Here is a 20235-nt window from a genome sequence, read left to right on the forward strand (position 1 = left end):
ACAGAAGACAGAGGATATTAAACAACTTTTCAGTGAACACACTGGCAAGATAAATCGGTAAGATAACTGTCTGCACATCTTGATTTGCATTTCTTAAGAGCCTGATATCCTGAGAGACTACCTCAAAAGTAGAATTCCACCAAATAGGGCCTAATTGGGAACACTGGATATTAATCTTAAGTTTTACCTGGTAGTCTTCAATTCCACTTTTTAGCAGTCTGTAACTCTGAGAGGATACTGGAATGTAGAATTCAGCCTGTTTCCTTCACAATTGCAAACTCCCAAGTTTTCCTTCCCCTTCCTAGCTCCTGCTGGCACAAATTGTGATATGAGCAACCAATGTGGGATAATAGCAGAAGGCTGGTGAGGAGGATTATGAACACACTGAAGTGACTTGTAACTGGCGTGTAGAAAAACACATACATCATACTAATTGTTGTTTAACCTTGTGTGTTTGACAACTAGAACATCTGTGTTTAGATAACATAAGCCTGTGAGAGACTTAGAGGCACCCTATCACACATGCTTGAGATTCCTGCTCTGCCTCAGGAAAGATCAAAGCACAGTGTTAAAATACCTGTGTGAATCCCTGATAAACAGTCATGGACAGCAGGTTTGGTGATCCTCTAGCACGGACCAAGCTCTGTGGTGCCTGTGTCCCACTGATGAGCCTCTGCCTGGGGGATGCTTTGGGGATCCCCAGGTCAGTGAGGTAAGGGAAATAAATGTTATCTTTGTGCTTTTGTGGTTGTTCCTGTGTCCTGCCTATGCTGACTAACACAACAAAGCAGAGAAAATAATTATTATAGAAAGTAATACGTAATCTGATGAGACAAAATCTGCATAAATTGTGGCCTTGGTCAGATTAAAAAAAAAAAAAAAAAAAAGGAAAAGTGTAAGGTTTTTGTGTGAGAATAACCCCAGAGAATGCCTATTGTGGGAGAGTAATGACTATTGCTGTACTACAGGCTAATTCAGACCAGGCTTGTCTCTAGGCAGCACATGGTTTACTTGATGAAAATGAAAAATTAGTTCCCTAATGCAGGAAAGTAGGTACTTTATCCAAGTTTATTATTCTGGAGATTGCCTTTGGATTATAGGGACACAAACCATTTGACAGCACCACACAAACTAATCCACACCTGGCAGACCTGTACATTTCTCCTCTTTCTTCAGCAAAGATATCCAATTCTAAGAGATTAATTCCATTATTCTGGTGTTTGAGTGGCATTAGGAGAAGACTGCAAAGGTGGATGCAGGTTGGATGTGCACCAGGCTCACTGGGGCACCATCAATATTGTCATTCCTTCAGGAGATCGGGTGAGTAAAAACAGCTCAATGGCACATAGAAACTCAGGCAGATCAGCTAAAGAGAATGGGGTTCAAGAAAGCATCTGTCTCAGTGCCTTGTTCAAAGTCTGCATTTGCTCTTTTAATTCTGCAAATAAATCCAATATAATTTCATGGTTGTGCTGTAGTTCTGAGGGCAACAAAGTACAAACACCAGTTTTTCTGTACCTTTTCGAGTTGTTGGATTCTCTGCTGCATCACAGAGGGCCCACTATAATAACATTTTCACCATATTTATGGAGCCTTTCTTCCATGTGGGTTTACTCAGTGTTTTACAAGAGAGGAATACTGGAGTTATTCCCATAGTGAGGTCATTGTTGTAGTCACTTTCACTGAAATTTCTATGAAGCTGAAAGAAACTTTGTACCTTTGAAATTACCTGATTTTGTACAGATTTCACCGAGAGGCCATTACAGGGTGGAAAACCCAGTAAGAGAACAGACTCAGATCCCATGCAGTTTAATCACATTACATTAGACTAGTGCTCTGAGGAAACCTTGCTACCCAGCACACCCCTTTTCCCACACAGTAGGCTCCTTGTGGCCCAAGGAGGTACATCTGAAGGACCACTACTAATCCTGAACACAGTTTTGTAGCAAGCCTGTTGTTAGGAACGGGGGCAGCTCTCTTTGCATTTTGAAAGATCTGACAGAAGTCCACGCACTTTGCCGTGGTCTTTATTCAACTCGGTTGTTTTCTCCTCACTGAGAACTGGAAAGCATTAATTTTACTCACAGATGGGCACAAAAAAAGACCACAGCTCCCTGTGCCAGGTTGTAGCAGCTAAGTCAAAGTCTAGAACAGCACTAGCACCTAACTGAAACTAGCCAGACTAACAAAGTTAAATTTTGGTTGCATAATGATTGCTTAACGTTTCCTTTAAGTCCTGAGAACCCCCTGACTGCTCTGCAGAAAACAAGCCACAGGTGAAATCTGATTGCAAATTAAAGTTAGTTTGCAAGGGAGCTTGGAAAAGCAGGATGAAGGAGACATCTGAAGTGCTGTGTGCTGTTTTCTCATTGCTTACCAACACTGATACAGGTACTTTTAAATACTTTTAAGTTTGTTGAGTTATGAGATTTATTGATGTTTTATTGACTGTGACCTAGAACAGAAGTATTTCCCTCTGTTGGAAGTATCCTTGCCTTCATAGTACCGTATCAGGAAAAAAATTGTTGTTCAGGGAGCTGTACCAAAGCTGAAGAAAGCCTGTGTACAGAACGGAAAACAGCTATTTAAATCCTCTCAAAATGGTTGTAGTCAAGTATGTAGGTCAAATGTTCAAGTTGCTTTAAACAGTATAGAAATTGTCCTATCATTTTTTTTATTCTTTGATACACATTGCATTTAATTTGAAATGATAACTTTCCAAGTGGTATAAGCACTGGAACCAGAGGACACAAAACTTCCAGGCCTCTTCAGGAGAAAGAAATTAGAAAGTAGAAGGAGCTGTGTAAAATAATTCTGGTGAATAGGGTGTGACTTTAAAGCCTTTGCTTTTCATTCTTATCCTTAAGCTGACTGCTTTAAGGACTGCTACTACCACTACCCATTAGCTTCTGTGCCCTTGATTGAACCAGCAGCAAGATTAAGGGTGCCCTGACTGGCAGATGTATGGAGGCTGTGGGTTAAAACTGGGCAGCAGTAGATGTTATGTTTGCCAATTACCTCTCCCTGCAAGGCTCTAAAGCCAGAACTATGAATCTCCTTCTGTCTTGCTGCAGTTTTGTGTTTAGTGAATTAAGGTAATTTGTGCTGATGAATCCTTGTGACTGTGCAGCAACCTTCATAATTCAGCAGGTACTTGGTGACCCTTTCTGGGAAGCTGGTGGGATGTCTAGGCTCTTCCCTTGGTGTTGGAAAAAGCACTCCTATGTATACTTCACTCACCTTTTTCCATCTATAAGGCCTTGTACCTGTTCAGACTGTTTCCTTGTCAGGGTACCTGCCAGTCACAGACACCCCTGAGGAAGGTGTGCAGGTAGGGGACCCTGGAGCAAACACTGATGGGGCTTGGAGGCCATCTCTCACCTCTGTGCAGAGTCCCTAGGGAAGGAAACTGAGACAAAAATGAGCAAGTGCTGGTCTACTGTGAGCAGACTCTCTGGTATTAAATATGTACAACTCTGCTGATTTGCCAGACACTTAATGGTTCAATACCGAGCTGTTGAACTGTCACTGGGGTCTCTGCATGAAGCTGCCGTTTGGTCCAGCACTACTGTGTTGTACCCTTGGTCCTCCTGTGTGGCTTTGGCAGTCCCCTCTCATTTCCAGAAACTTGGAGGATGCAGGAAAACATCTCCTGACAGCCTCCCTCGGAAGCCCTGGTGCTATTTGGGGCAGTTGATCCGGTACCAGCCCAAGCAGCCAGTCATTATTTAGCCGCTGGCAGCTGTTTTGCTGCTTTGGGCAGGCACAAGCAGAAAGGGACCTTTGCTGTGTAGCTCTCACATGCTGGGAGCGAGGCTGTTGGGAGCTAATGACTGAGGTTAAGAGTTATATGTATTTTGTTAAAATTTATGGTTCAAAACAGTGTTAGCTGGAAAAATACCAGGTGGAATAGTCTGTGTTGTTGGGTACTATTGTGGTAATTTATGAGAAGCACTAAATAAAGGCATACAGCTTTAAAAAGGGCTGGTACAGCACTGGGGACAAGGGACTGGCTGAGCAGGCATTGCTGGAACCTCTCTAAGGCCCATTAGCAGTGAAATCCAACCTCCCTCAGAATAGCTGTTGGATGTGGTGGTGTCCAGTTTCACCAAACAAGCTGAGTCCTGGAAAAACTGGGAATTTGATCTTGTTGTCTGTTAAACATGATGGCAAGCTACCTAATGGAGAGAAGGCCTTGCCAAGCTCTCCTCATCTGGTAGCTGGGAGTGGTGCCCAGCATAACTCAGGTCAGGGAAGCAGGTTGTCATTATAATGAAAATTTCTTTTCAGCTCTTTAAAAATCACTATAATTGCTCTAAATGCAAGCCATTCTGAAAATATACTTTGTCTTCTAACAAAAGTAGAAAATTGTATTTATTAGAAGTTAATGCATGTAGTATAAATATTTCCTGGCACTCAGTCCCAGCTAAAACAGAAAATCTGTTAATAAATAAAATTGGACAAACCCAAGGATAAATGCCTCCAACAGCTGTGTGGCTAGTTGGTAGCTGGAGTGTGCATTTGGAAGGAGTCCAGATAACTGTGAATATATATAGGGGGTGATAATTTTTTGAAGCAATGTTAGAGAGATGTTAAGATGTTAGAGTGATGTTAAAGAGAGCGAGCTCTCCCTGTGGAGCTCTCAGATATGGTATCCAGGCATGCTTCATGCTTGTAGTTTACCTTGCCTGCCATCCCTACAATATCTATTTGCCTTATTTAAAATAAGAAATGCATGAGCTAGATAAAGAATAATACATTATAAAATAAACCTTCTGACTTACAGGATGATCTGCAAAGCATAAAACACAATATGAAACAGTGGTTCTTCCCTTGTGCTCTAGTTTATGTTAGGTCATGTTTTCAGATAAAGAAAGTAGGATTTACTTTGTGTCTGTTTTATAGAGTCTGCCATAAGCTGGCACAGAGGTCTAGATGTTGCCAGTGTATTAACTTGCTACCATTGTAATAGAAATATGCTCTAAGGGTCTAGAATTTGATTTATTTTGTTTCCAGTAGAGATCTCACTGGGCAGGTTGAGACCACTCAGCTGTTCCTTCCTGCGGGTGGGAGTGGCAGGGCTGGGGCTGCTGGAGGGATGCACAGAAGCTCGGGAGAGCTGCAGGACCCCGTGGTGGAGCGTGGCACCACTGGACACGTTGATGCCAACGCCTCAGGTGTCACCAGTCGTGTGTCAGGGACACCATGCTCCTCTATCATGTAGCACCGTGCTCTTTCTCCAGGTGATGATTTCTGGTAATGCTGTGGAAAAGAACCACTGTGAAAGTCTCAGAATTCTGCTAGACAGGACTGTACTTACGTGGCTTCTTCTGTCTCCTAACTAATGTCCTCTGTTTGCTTTGATCTTCCTGATGCAGCCAAACAGTGAAGGGTTGTCCTAATGGATTTGCTTCCTTTTTTGCATGACAGCAGCATTTTTTAGTTCCTGATGACCACAATGTTTTGCTGCTAGAAACCACTAGAAACCAGTCTTTTATAGGAATGTTTAGGTTCTGCATCATTAATAGAAATGAAAAAGGGGTTAGTTAGTTGAAGATAGGGTTTATAACCAAGCTAATTCCCATCAAGTTTATTTTTTCCCCTAAAACATAGGTGTACAGTCTTTCCAAAGAACCTTAGGCCATACTAACGTCTGAGGGTGTTATCAACTGTGAGTTCTCCAAACTGGAAGAAAAAGGGAGACAGAAAGTGCCACAGAACCAAAACACATACTGAGTTTTTAATGGTGCTGTTTAAATAATTTGGTATGTTGTTGGTACACTAGCAGGGAAATGTGTTTGTAGAAATAGTTTGAATTTGTCTGGTTTACCTGTAGTGAAAACTTTGTGCAAAGCATTCTATAATCATAAACATATATTTGTGATTATAAATAGATATTCCAGATTACTAGTAGAATAGTAATGAGTAGTAACTAGTAGAGTAATTATTAGTAATAGTAATGAGTAATAACTAGTAGATAGCAACATGATGCTTAGTTTTGCTCTCTACAGCCATGGGTCAGTCAGTGGGGGGGGTTTTCCTTTCTGTGTTGTCCTTTATATAGTTAGCAGAAAATTAAAATTAAGCCAAAGGAGAGAGAAGTAAAAAATAGGAAGTCAGGGAGGAGAAAGCAATTTTGTGAGAGACTTATTTCTGTATGGGCATTCCTCTTACCTGTTTTCATTCTGATTTGTGGTGTTTTTCACATTCCTTTCCCTTTAGGATGCTTGATGGGGCAGGGCAGGAAGAGTGTGGCTTTGCTGCCTGTCCTTTGTGCTTTGAAGGCCACTAAAGGAATTCAGTTCATTAGTATTCAATGAACTAAAAAAAATGCATTCAGTTCTCTTAGTCTGAACCTGGAAAAACACAAAACAAAACCCCAAAACACTATAAAGTAAAAGATAGACCCATGAAAGTGCTTGACATGACTGAAGAGGATTGCTTGTCCATGCTCTCTTGCTTTGAAGCATTTATTTGTGTCACAGATGGAAATATCTGAAAAGTTCTAAGGTAAGCATTCAAGAAAGAAATAACAAGAATAAGCATCCAAGTATAAAATAATGCAGATATTTTAGGGACAAATGAATATAGAAAGGGCAGGATAAGATAACATTTTATTAATAGCACAATTTGTTTGAAGGGATGTTTGTAGTGAGTTAGGGGGTTGGCCTCTTCTCCCAGGTAAAAAGTGACAAGATGAGAAGAAAAATTGCACCAGAGAAGGTTTAAATTGGATAGTAGGGAAAAATTCTTCTTCTAACCAAAATGCTATCGAGCATTGAAACAGGCTGTCCAGTAAAGTGGTGGTGTCACCATCCCTGGAAGTGTTAAAAAAATATGTAGATGTGTCACTTAACAGTAGCTTAACAGTGACCATGGCAATGCTGGGCTAAAAGTTGAACTTGATCATCTTACAGGTTTTTCCAGCCTCAATGACTCTATGATTTGTTTGTATGAAATTCTGAGTTCTACAGTTTTGATTGCTGCTTCTTCCTTAAACTTAATTTCTGACAGTAAGCTCTTGTAGACAAGATATTCCTGAAAATAATCAGGAAGAAAACTACAGATGGAGCCAAACTCACAGACGAGTTTGATTCTTTCATACCCTCAACAACCATGAAAGACATTTGCATTTTTTTACCTTTTTAATGAAAAGCTTGTGAAAGTGCAACATAAATTAGTACTGTTGTCAGTCTACTCATGTATCCAAGAGTCTTCAAAACCTCTTCAGAGGTTTTGCTGTCTTCATCAACACCCATGTGCCTGCAGCATTGATTTATTAGCTGTGTCCAGCCTTGTTAGCCATACCCCTAGAATGGCAGGTTGTCTTTATTACAGAGGACACCTTCCTGAGGCTCCACACTCACATGCCTTTCCTGTTCTGCAGAAGACCTCATTATCCAAGTGATATAGAACTGCTTTGTAATGGAAGTCATGACATGACATGATTATTTACTAACAAACTAAAATTAGGAAATTTCATTATTAAAAATTCATAGCTGTTTCACTTATGACAGTTTTTGAGAGAGGAGCCAGTGAATAATTTATTTGCCATAAGCATTCAGCTCATCCTTATCTGATGTTTTTGTGCAATGTTTGTTCTTGAAAATTTGTAAAAAAAACCCAACAAAAAACAACAACAAAAACCCCACACCCAAATAAAAATTACTCTCCTAATCAAAATAAGACTGCCCACTCACTTTCTCCTATTTATAAAACCTACATTTGTAGGAGTTTTCATTACTGGAGCACATATAGTTCATGCCAGGGGAGTTTGTACTAGCAAAAGTAGTTGAGTGTCTGTATTTGGAGGTTTTGTTGCCAAGAGAACTCAAGTAAAGTCCTTTAAAGTGTGGATTAAGCGAAGAGTTTTATTTTGGGAGCAGTTCTTTGATCACTGTGATATTATTGAACTATCATAAATATATACTGTCAGGGTTGGTTTGGTTTTGTTTTTCCAAAGTGTTTTCCACTTCAGTTGGATGTCTATATTTCTAGTAAAGATGCTTGTTACTGGTGAGGATCTCTCTGAAGTGAAATGTATGCACTGAAATGAGTATTCTGCCTTTCCTAGACCAAAGGTTACTTCATAAGGCAAAGAAATGACTATTCTGTTTTGAAAAGCAATTTTATCATTGGCAAGTACAAACCATTAAGTCACGAGTTAGTCTTAAATTCAGCAAGCATCAGGTGCCAGATGCTCAATCTATGCAAAAGCATGCATCAGTTTTATCCAAGATGTTAGTTTCTGAGATCCCACAGTGGTTGTAAAGAGCTGTATCATCTTTTCTTCCTTTGACTAAGATGAGACAGGCAAGATGTTCTATTAATATGAAACTACTGTGGCACTATTGGAGATGTGTGCTGAATACTTTCTATGGATATCTAGAACTATTTTGTATCAATTACCTGTGTTGTTTCCCCATTAAATGCCTTTTGATCAAGAGTCTGCCCTTTGTGCAAGATGTGTTTTCATCCTGGTCTGCAGAACAATGGACCCATGTCAGTGAGGGACTCTGGCAGTTCTCACGGGGAAGACAAGCTCAGAGATTGCCCTCTCAGCTTCTGAAGCCCCCTTAAGGAAAGGGCCTGTATTGTTCCATAGTTTCCTACTAAATATAAACAAGGGGTTTAGTCTCATGATAATTAATCTCATCATGGTTCCTTAGTATTTTCATAATAGAAAAATTAATTACAATTACCTTCACATCAAGGTGAATTCATAATTTGTATGTGTAGTAGCAGATATAAGATTTAAACAAAAAAAAAGAAAAATAACTTTGTGGCTATAAGGTACAATCCCAATGTTACAGTGATTTCTGGATGCATATGAAATCTCATAATATGAAATTTAAGAGAAACAGTAATCTGATTTCATACAATTAGGAAACAAGGAACAAAAATTACTTTGATGTAACTTCAGAGGGTAGGGACAGGAAAGGCATCTAATCCATTCTCTGCTCTAACCAGGAGCCTTCATTATTCTGGACAGATGTTTGTCTACCTTCTCAATGTGTCCAGAGATGGTGCTGCCGCTGCTTCACTGCACTTTCAGACTGTACTTCACTTTTAGAGATTTCTTTTCTAATTTAATCTCGCCTCAGTTTAAAATCACTAGTACAAGTTTGGATGGGTGCAGGCACGAGGGGTCTCTATTTTACTTCGTTTGCAGTTACCTTTTATGTAATTGAAAACTTAATGTCTCTCCTCAGTCTTTTTATTTGTGGTCCCAATTCCAGCATCTTTCTTTTAGATGGGGTGCTCTAAACCTTCAGATTATTGCTGCTAAAACAGTGAAGGACCTTCCCATTGCACTTATGGTTGCTCCTATTGCCAGGCACGAGTTCCTTTCAAGTCACGAGCTCTCTGCTTTGATGCACAAGGTGTTTGCCCAGAGGACCCAACAGCTGCTCCACAACCTGTAGCACTAACATCACTAACACAGTGGCTGCTGAGCTATGTGTCACCACAGCCAGATAGGATCAGAGGCAGCTTCTAGGCATTGGAGATTTTATTTCAGTATGCTTGCATGAGAAACATTGCCTTTCTTTTTGGTGGGCCTTCTCTTTGGGGTGGAGATTTAAGAGTGGAGATCCTGGTTATGTTGAAACCTACTAGGGACAATTAAACATACAAGACTAGACAAATCTGTGTTGGAATGAGGTAAGGGATACCAATTCCAGATGGAATAAAAAGCAGTTTACTAGAAAGAAGAATTTAAGTAATGGCAGTGTTTCTGTTAATATGGACTTGAGCAAGTGTCTGTTTTTAATTGTCTTTAGCAATACTAAGAATCAGAAGCTGTTTGTCTAAAGAGGGATTTGAGAGTTGTCCAATAAATACTGTGTGAAACACAGTCATTCTATATTCTTGCAGGGAATAGCAATTTTCAACTAGTTATAGAAGTATATCAGTCTTGGTCACAAGAAATACCAGTCAAAATTTTTCTTAACTGTAACTAAGGTAACTGGAGAGCAGTTTAGAATGATGAGCCCAGAGGCTGAGTATCAGGCTCTGCCCAAGTTAAGAGTAAACAAGAGACCGTGCTGAAGAAGAGTGTAACTCATTTCAGAACACAGCAGATGTCTTAAGATCTCTTAAGGCAAAAATATACTCAACTTGATATGACAGTGTCTGAGTTTTCAAGCATATCCGTACAATTCCCCTGAAGTTAGCGGAATATACAAACACCAGAGGTAGAAGTGGCTTATCTTTGAACCTCAAACCTTTGCACCTTTCCAAATTGTTGTTTGGGGCTCTTGTATTTTTCCAGCTTTCCTTAGAAACAACTGCATGCACAGATATTAAGGAAGTAAAGAAAATTTGAGGAGGCATTAGAATATGATACTTTCAAACACATCAGCAAATACTGGGAACTCTTCCCAGATATGGTCTGAAAAGAAAAATGGTTGATTGAATTTGGAGTTTTCCAAAACATCTGCTGCTTCAGTTTGATGGCCCAAATGGAACATTAGAAAAAGAATTATCTGAGATTTACAGTTCAAGAAAATAACCCTTTTTTTCCTAAATAAAAAGGGCATATTTTTTTTCCTGTTGTAAGAGAAATGTATGATTGGGAACATCACTTTTGATATGGACTGTTTGGTTACTGTGATTGTGTCACTGTTGATGTAACGTGGAATTCAACCATCTTGCAGCTCTTGAATGGCCTGTCTTCTGTTATATAGTGAGGATTTTTTTCTTCTGTTATTATGTTGTTTTTGTTGGTTTTATTTTAAGCAATGTGCTAAGTTTGTAAAGCAGGACTGGTTGTTATTGACACCCCCTGGCAGGTGCTGAAATCACCAAGTGCAAGCCTTTGGGTTTGAAAGTTACACCAAGACTGCACAAACTGTTACAACAATTTCTTCTTTGCAGGTATCAGCTATTCCACAACACTGCATTTGTCTGTGGCTTGCCAACACAACTTCTGAGGCTGTCAGGTTCTGTAGTAACCACCTTGAGTAACAAGAGCATCTATCAGCTTGGTGAAAATGCTATTCTTTAAGAACGAATTAAAGATAACATACATCATTTTCTGAAGGTATATGCAATATGCACACCCTCTGAACTATTGCCACCAACACAGTGGAATTAGCCTCACCCTGCCCTAGTGGTGAAGGGGAAGGGATTATAATGCTGTTTTGGAATACAGACTAGGGCTTTTTGGTGCACGTGATTTTATTAATTTTTCCCCAACTCCTTTACACACTGCACCAAGTAAGTCACATGATTTATTATTTTAGACTTGGAAAATAAGTCAACCAAGTAGTCTGGAATGTTGGGACCTTGCAGACCTTGGCAAGCAGCTTGCAGCAACGGAGTAAGTGTTCTCTTCCTTACCCAGAACAATCTGGTCTTCTCTGGTTATCCTCATTGTTCAACTCTGAGAAAAGACAGCCTTTATTCACAGTGCACATTTGAACCTTTGGGGAGAGTTACTGGAAATTTTGTAGAGGTTATATATTTATTTTCTTTCCTGAGAGCTGTTGTGATTGTTCCAGAGCACTGCAGAATGATGTGACATAAACACACATAGACTGACTCAGCTTGTTGAAAACTCATTTAAATATAAATGCATAAAATAGAAAAAAAAAACAAACTGGAATATGTAAGTGCTAAAAGCCCTTATTGTGATTGCTGAATCTATAGCATTATTGACATTTCATTGTAGCAGAGGGATTACAGAGGAAGTGCTTTCCAGCATTCCTGAAATTTAATCCTTGCATGTCATATTTGTTAACTAGAATCCCCGTGTTACCAGTCTGGATTTAGTGCTACACCATGTGTACACTTGCCACAAATGGAAGGTAGAGAATCCTAGGATGAGGTGAAGAGATGCATTCCCTGTTACTTCAAGTTTCTTCCTTCGTAAATTCATTGGTTTTGTGCCTCGTTTGGAATAATTTTAAAGGCCATAGCAGTTCTACCTTTGTGCTGCATGCTTCAGATAAGGTGCTTCCGTAGGAAGTTTATTTGGTGCTGCTGGTCTGCAGCGTGCTCTCTTCGTAAGGAGGCACTGGGTCTGGAGAGCGCTCAATGTGAGCCTCTTCCATGGAAGTCTTCATGGTGGCCTCCTCGTACGATGGAGGCAAACACACCGAGAGGAATGTGGCGTCAGGGAGCAGCGTAGAGTAGTGGAAGCTCTGTTCACTGCTCCAGGGCAGCGAGGAAAGGAAATTGGGCACATCATGCTCAGGCAGGGCCTCGGGAAGGTCGATGCTGAAGATCTGCCCCTGCTGAGTGGGGCGCTGGCAACGGCGGTACAGGAAGAGCAGCAGGAATGCCAGGAAGAGCATCATGGTGGCAGGCAATATGATACACAGAAATGGTTCTATGTCATCTTTGGTTGAACTTGTCTGTTGTTTGCTCTGTAACCAAAGCAAATAGGAAGGGTGTTGGATTCCTGGAGATCTCTTAATCAGAGAGCAAAACCACATTCCCCGTATCCACCTTATGACATAACAGTAGCTTTTACAAATTTTTCTCTCTGCACCAGTGTAATTAAAGCAGTATGTTTTGCAGACTCATTAATTTTATTTTCTGAACAATTAAAGCAAATTGCAACCAGACACAAAAAACCCCTGAAAAGTTGCAAGGAGTTTGGGGTTTTTAGAAATCCTTGTCTCCAATAGGGGAAAAAACCCTAACAGTCTGGAAGTATATGCAATAAATTTTGTATGACATGTTATTACTCGTGGATTATAATGGGACTAGTCAACTTTGCAGGAGATGGGTTGAGCTTTTAAAATTTGGGCATTGAATTGCAGATGAGTAAGGCTGGTGATCCACCATCTGCTGTTGTTTCTTTGTGTTTGGAAAACTGGAACAACTATTATTACAACTAGCCCTTTCAAACAGGACCCATTGCCTACAATACCTGCTCTTTGGGTTGTTCTAACTTCACAGGCCAGTTCCAAATAAAACACAGTGTTTTTATTGGACAGGACAGCTTGGACTGGACTTTTGAGCTTGTTCTGCCAGTGATCCAAGAATAATTTTTCCCCCGTTTAGAACTACTAGGGCTACTAGAAAAAGAACTTCTGGTGAAAGAGAAATAGCAGTTGTGACTGCTGTGTCAGCTTTGTTTCCTGCAAAATGTAGCACAAAAGCACTCTGTCCTGCAGCTTTTGAATTGTGATGTAATGTTAACCAGAGTCATAAGCTGTAAGAAAAACCAACAAAGCCACTTGTGTTCTTGTGTTGTATTAGCTTTAGTTTTAAAATTTAGTATATCTTGTTCCCAGTCTGACTCCATCTTCTAATAATTGCATCTCATTAGTCTAGAGCAGAAAGAAAACCCAAACCCTATAATGCTGTTTATCAAGTCATTCCCTTTGTAAGCTCCTGATGAATGCCACGAGGTGGCTTCTTCACATTTGCATGGTGAGACTAAACAGGTCAATGGATCAGATTTCCTTTATTTTGAGTGAAGGTGCCCATTCAGGCTAGGAGATCTTGAGTGATTCTTTCCTCAAAGGGTTTGGAAGCAGGGATGCAAACTGGCCATTTACACCAATGGCTTTGTGAAAAGGACAGCAACTCCAGTGTCTCCTTTGTCTACAAAAATTTTAAGGAATCGCAATCATTCTTCTAGCTGCAAAATCACACTGTAATCTACATTCAACTATCTACCAGGCATTTGTAACCTCTTTGCTTTGTTGTAGTTTTATGAAATTATTATTATGTGTTCTTTCTTAAGAAAAAGAAAGTAAATAGGCATTGACTTCTAATGAATAATGTAGGGGAGATTACTGCTTTTCTATTTTTTCCCTAAGGTATTGTGGGTATGAAGCTAAATGCATTTATGTAATTTTAAAATACACTGAAACCTTTGCAGATTAGCCATTAAGCTATTTTTCCCCAATGGTCTTTTACCCCCACCCCTCACCCCCCCCCAAAAAAGCGTATTAAAGAGCTATTTTATATTTATTGCTAATTTTTATTAAATAATTTCTGGCTGTACAACCTGTTGTCTCAACTGACCATTCAGTGAGTGACAAGAAAGAGCAGAATTGGAAGAACTTGTTCTTCCAATGCAGAAATTATTAAAGAGCTTCTTAAAAATGAGGGGAATTTTTTTAAAAAAGTTTGTTACTGCTTTTTTCTATGTGTCTTGTGAGGTGCATGAAACATTTCAAGAGAAAATGAGAACAAAGCATTCTGTATTATGTTAGTGCACTGTGCATGTGGAGAATCACTGATACTGATACATTACCATTACTCTTACAGTAAATATTGAGGAGAGCTGAGCTTATAAAAGACATCATTATCCATGATCAGTGAAGAGCTTGTTTTTAAAATCCAAGTCTAAGTTTTGGGTTTAATTTGTAGGGAGCAGGCTTTCATTCAGGTTAAGTGTCGGTCTTAGGATCTGTGAGTTGTACAATATTCTGGTGGTTTCTAAGGACAGACAGTGAGATTGCCAGTGTTTCCTACATGAGATTAGTAAAAGGTATATAAAGCCCCAATTATCATTTCAACTCAGTGCAGCCTCCCTATAAATTTCACTGCAACTATATTTGTGTGTTAAATAATGGCCAAGGACAGGGTATACTTCATGTGCTGGAGGAAGCACAGACAAGAGTTAGGGCTGTAAGGCGTGGCCTCATACAAATACTGGACTTGAGAAAGGAAGGGAAGGCTAAGCTTGGTGGAAGGAATTAACAAATGGTCTTGTGTCTCAGGGAAATATACTTTGCACCAAAGCCTTGATTGGAACCCAGACGTCTTGGGCCCTGCAAGGAAGTACCCATGAAGAGAAATGTGCAAAATACATTATTGTTGGAGAGGATAGATTGCATCTAATGGTAAAAAAAAAATGGAAGGAGTGCAACTATTTGTAATATGAGCTAGATCAGATGGCCACAGTCTGTGAAGCAGCTACAAAAGGACACTTAGGGTGCCGGTGGCCTGAAAACCCTTCTTGTTTAAAGGCCCTCCAAGAGTAACCTATAGCACTGCTTCTAAAGCTGCAAAATCAAGCTCTCAAGACTGAATAAATGTCAGCATTTTTGAAATGTATAAAATCCTTAATTTGCTCTGCAACGCATATAATTTTTAATTACATTATTGTGCACAAAGTGCCTCCTCAGGGTTGTGATAGATTGCTTAGGGAAGGAGATGAACACCACAGTACCACAGGGTACTGTGTTGCAGAGTGTGTAGAGTATGCAGTGACTGAGCCAGCAGACTGGGAAGACAGAGAGCTGCCTGTTTGTGTGGTAAAGCAAATGTTCTCCTGGGGAGCCCTACTCCTGTCTCTGCTACCAAATGCTCTAGGGAAGGGGCAAGGCAGATCAGTGGGGGTGTTTCTTGTGGGTTACTTATTGGTTATGCCTTATTTTGAGTGCCTGGGTTGAGACCCTTGGGTATGGTCTGCAGAAATTCTGCATCTGTATTGCTGTCACTGAAGGTGAAAAGGCAGTGCCCTGAACCTGCAAGTACTTTATTGCACTGTGGGATCTGGACAAATATTGCATAGGTTATTACAAAGCAGCCCATGTTCTCTTGTACTCCCTAAAGTGGTCAGGTGGTTGGACCACCTGATTTTCATTGCAGGTCCGGTCTAACTGAACTACACCTATTTTATCCTATTCTATTTCAAAATAACTAAAATAACCAGTGCCTGGTGGCTGGCAGTAATGTGTGCAAAAGAATACAAATTTGTTTAGTTCGTTCTTTTGTTTCACGATGACTGGGTAGTTGTGAAAGAACAGTAAGTGTGTTTTATTATGATCTGCAAATTAGTGACATGTGAAGCAGATAGGATTATGAATTAGGCAATACCACAGAATTATAAAATATGTTGAGTTAGAGGGGACTCATCAGGACCATTGGGCCCAACTCCTGGCCCTGTGCAGGACACCCCAAGAGTCACACCATGTGCCTTTGAGCATTATCCAAATGATTTTTTAAATCTGCCAGTCTTGGTGCTGTGACCGCTGCCCTGGGAAGCCTGTTCCAGTGCCCAACCACCCTCTGAGTAAAAAAATGTTTTCCTCATATCTAATTTAAACCTCCCCTGACTCAGCTTCATGCTTTTTCTGTACGCTAACAGATGACAATGTAGTCCAGGTTTCCTCAGTTTGTATTTCAAAGTGCTCTTAGCTGTTTAAACACAGCTAATGTTAAGACTTTCTTGTCTGGATGAAGTAATTTGTAGGCTACTTATTGTATTATTTGAGCTGAAATGTTTTTTTTTTCATAAGTTAATACTGCCCCACAGATGCTCTGAACCTGAACAGAGAGTTTTATATGCATTTTGATGCTGCCTCCTGCCAAACGTTGTGTGGACTTATTTTGAGATGTAGTTCCAAAAGCTGATGGACTTCTTGTGTGTATATCTGTATAAATGTATCAAATGTATTAGGAGACAATTGATCAATATTAGTCCCTCTTTTTATGTTGTGGTTTTGTGCCCATTTCTACAATGACTGCCTAAAGGGCTACTGAAGAATGTTGCAAAGCTCTTGACACAAAGACTTGGAAAATCTAATAAGCATTTTTAAAATTACACTAAAAATAGGAATAATTTTAATAGAATTAATCAAAGGTCACTTTAAAAATAATTCTGTAATTCTAAACTAAAACTAGCTCTAAACTGACCTAAAACTAACTTCTGCAGCTGAAGCTTTAAAACCAGAAAAGCAACCACTGTGTATAGGTATCAAGAATAGCTGCCAGAACTGGAGAATAAAATTTTCTAGAAATCAAACTGAATCTTCATTAATTGAAAGTAATATGATTGCAGAACATATTTAAGGTAAAATCCTCTACTATTTTATATCTGAAAGTTTCCACACTAAGCATATGAAGTGATTGATGGAATTATTAATTGACTGGTTTTATTTGGTGCTGCTTCACTGGAGATCAGCATGCTCTGCCTGTATCATCAGAAGCATCTATTGTCAGGTTTGTAAGTGACAAAAATAAAGATCTGACTTCCAGCATGAAATAAGTTACAGACACATAAATATGGGAAAATATCCTTTTTAAAATAGAGAGAGGCAGAAAAGAGCATAGAAGTAAAAGGGATCATATTTCTAAAAAGTCCTGTTTTCTCAGAACTGATTCTTAGTAGGATAGTTTGGACATTGTTTACTCTCCTCCTTTCGTTTATACATTTGTAGGGCCTGAAGCAGTTTTCCCCAGCCACTGATAACTAGAAGTAATTGAAGCCTTTCATTAGTAATCTGTCTGCCTGTGTTTTTTTTAACATGTGGAGCATGTACAGTTGCCAGCTTACAGATTATGCGACCCATATCAGTTAAGATGAGCTTTTGCACATGCCTGTTGGTAAAGGAATGAAATGCAGAGTGTGGCTGAGTTGTGTGGTGTATCCATGATGAGCAATGGAATGGGCTTGGAGCTGAACTATGTGTCTGGACAATTGTGGGGCAGTACCTGCCTTGCAAAGGAATGACCTCATAAGGCAAAACATGAGGTTAAGGAAAGCTTTTATGTGAGGTTAGAAAAAGGAAAGTTTATTTTGCTTACTGAAATTCCCATTCACGTGATGGAGTTGTGCTAAGATTTATTATGTTGTTAATGATTTGCTAGCATACTTAGAACTCCATTAAAATTATTTTTGTTAATATAGCCCACATTTATGTTAATATCTTTTGAAGTTGAATCAGGAAACCAGTGCTTCTGAAATGCTTTAAGTGGATTTGGAACAAAGTCTGTTTTGAAGTCATTAGGGTGTGGTCCCCTCATAGGTTCTTTTCCAAGCTCTATCCTGCTTCTTGAAGCTGATTCATTATTGCTTGTAAAAAACAAAAACATGTAACTCTGGCACACAGGAAAATATTTTTATGTGGTTTTGTATGCATTAGTAATGACGCGTAATTTAGAAGTGAGCCTGGATTTACACAGAATTTTCAAATACTTGTTGGAATGTAACTCTAGTCATGCTGTTTGTTTCTCACAGTCAGATAAAAGCACTCTCGAGGTGTGAAGACATTGCCATTGCTATTCTAACTCTGGCAAGGTTACCGGTGAGGTAGACTTTGTTAAAATTGTGGCGACATTCAAATACTACTTTTTGTCCTGTTTTGACACCCACACACACTCCTACCCCCATTTATTTTGCAACAGTGCACTTCATACATATCAGCTGAGTAGTGTGGCCGGTTCATTTGCTAATGAAACATGCTTCGGACATTTACTGAGTTCGTAGGAGCACCTTAAATCATTATTTTTGATCAGAGAAACCTTTCTGCTGCATCCCAGACGAAGCCAGAAAGCAGGTTGTGTTTTCATCTCTGGGGGCTACTTCCCTCCCCCCACTCAGCCGCGTGTGATCCTCTCTGGCAGAAGTAATCAGCGCTTAGCTTAGGGAACAAGAGTTCATTGCTGCCTGCTACTGACTCGCAGCATCTGCAGAAAGGCTTCACGGGACCACATCCAAAGCGTAAACACGCGTTAAACAGAAAGGAAATCGAGGATGTGCTTTGCTTAAAAGAAGTAATTAAACTTCCTTACCTGCCAGCCCAGCAACATTTTTCCATCTAATGTTTTTCTCTTCCACAAATGTGTTTAAAAAGGTTTAACAGCAATAAAGAAATGCTCTGGCTCTATGTGATTGAGCAGTACAGCTTTGATACGTTCCAATACCCAGGGATTTACTCTGCACTGTACACTGAGGCGTTCACAGACATACACACGCATGCAAAGTCAGAGGACCTGCCACAGAGATGAGCAGGGGGGTACAGACCTGAAGCTCTGTTTCCAGAAGTGGCCCACCTGGTTCGCTGTTCAGCCAGTCATAGCTTCCTCTGTCAGCATGTCCAAAATTTTTCAAGCCGCTGCCCAAGAGCCACCTCATGCTTTCATTAACCTGGTCTTCTGTCTTCGTGCCTCCACCTTGCTTCGCTGCTTGCAACTGCGTCTCCTCCTCCCAGCCTTGACCCAGCCGGGCTGCTGCAGCTAATGATCCCTCTTCAATGATCTCCCCTTTACAGCAGAAAAGAAAAAAAGAGAAGTTAGACACCCCCTCGTCGTCAGGAAGCCAAGCAAATAGATCTCAGAGCCTCTCTCCACTTCCAACTCAATCTCTCTGGATTTGCTTCAGTGGCCTACATTACCAGCAAAGCTGGCATCAGGTATCTGGGAGCTGGGGCTGATAGCGCTCTGATTGGAGCACTCCCTGCATTAGGATTATTAAAAGGGGAATTTGCATGTGAATCTGAGCCCACATGGTCATGACTCCATGTGGATAAATAACGCTCTATATTTAGTTATCTAATAAACACTATTTCCAACAAAATGAAATAAATAAAACCCATGCTTTCAGGTTGAGAGTGAAAGGGTAACCGAGGTCCCCCCCTCAGTTACACAGTGCAAGGTGGAACCGCAATCCAGGCAGGCTTTTGTTCCCTGTTGCTGAAACCTACAGAAAAGAGAGTGGTTTCTGAGTAGAGAGGCAAGGACACAAGGCTAAATGCTCTACTGAATTATTTAGCAGTTTAGGATGTAGATGGTAATGATAAATACAGAGAGAGGGCTCTGCCAGGAAAGCTTTGGTCACTGTGGGAGTGTATGATTGCTTCTGGTAAGAACTAGTTGTCAGTTCAGTTAAATCAGGTTATCAGCTTTTTAGGATACTCGTTAAATGGCAATTGTTTCCAGTGAGAAGACTCGGTTTATCCACAAAAAGTATCACACACTTATTTCACTGATGTGTGGTAACTTCTGAAAGGAGGACTCTTTAACCTGAATTAAACCTTGATTTAACTTGCAACTTGTGCTGAAAAGCTGGAGGTGTCTTTTGCTGTCTTGCTGTGAGCAGAGGGAAAGGCTATTGCTAAATGTCCCTTTTAACTGTGCACCTGTGGTGCACTTTTTATAGTTTCTCAAGACTTATCTGTCTGAGCAGAAGTTGTGTTTAGGACTGATGATAGAAACATGGGGCTAGAATCTTAACCTCTTATTTCTTGTGTGGACTTTTTTTTATCAACCCTTCTTTTAGTTCATGTCTCCCAGAAAACTGCTGGCATAGTTGGTGGGGTCAGGCTCTGCCCCTGCAGTTCCCACAGTGGCAGTCAGCAGTGCCAGCACTCACTGCTTCTAACGGGAGGACCCTGGAAAAACCTGTTCCAAATCTGACTGTGATCCCTGTGTCTGCCACTTGCAGGAAGTTCACCCTGCAGGTGAACCATGGCTCTGTGAAAGAGAGGTGGTAGCTTGATAAATCTATCTCATTTTGTTACTGAATTTGCCAGGTGAGCAGTG

At 40.2% G+C, this 20235-nt stretch overlaps 1 protein-coding gene across 1 annotated transcript; it reads right to left on the bottom strand.

The window, feature by feature from the left end:
- Positions 1-11972: 11972 nt before the first annotated feature.
- SMIM28 (small integral membrane protein 28) lies at positions 11973-18829 on the bottom strand. Its single transcript, XM_062489255.1, has 2 exons — positions 18719-18829; positions 11973-12371 (listed from the first exon to the last, which is right to left on the bottom strand). Exons 1-2 carry the CDS (start codon positions 18827-18829, stop codon positions 11973-11975), a joined length of 510 nt encoding a protein of 169 aa, XP_062345239.1.
- Positions 18830-20235: the final 1406 nt, after the last annotated feature.

This window comes from Cinclus cinclus, chromosome 3 (genome assembly GCF_963662255.1).
Source record: "Cinclus cinclus chromosome 3, bCinCin1.1, whole genome shotgun sequence".
NCBI classification, from domain to species: Eukaryota; Metazoa; Chordata; class Aves; order Passeriformes; family Cinclidae; genus Cinclus; species Cinclus cinclus.

Coding starts and splice junctions, on each gene's coding strand:
- SMIM28 (XM_062489255.1), bottom strand. CDS start 18,829: ATGAGGTGGCTCTTGGGCAGCGGCTTGAAAAATTTTGGACATGCTGAC. Junction 12,372..18,718: donor TTCTGGAAACAGAGCTTCAG/GTCTGTACCCCC, acceptor CTTTGGTTACAG/AGCAAACAACAGACAAGTTC.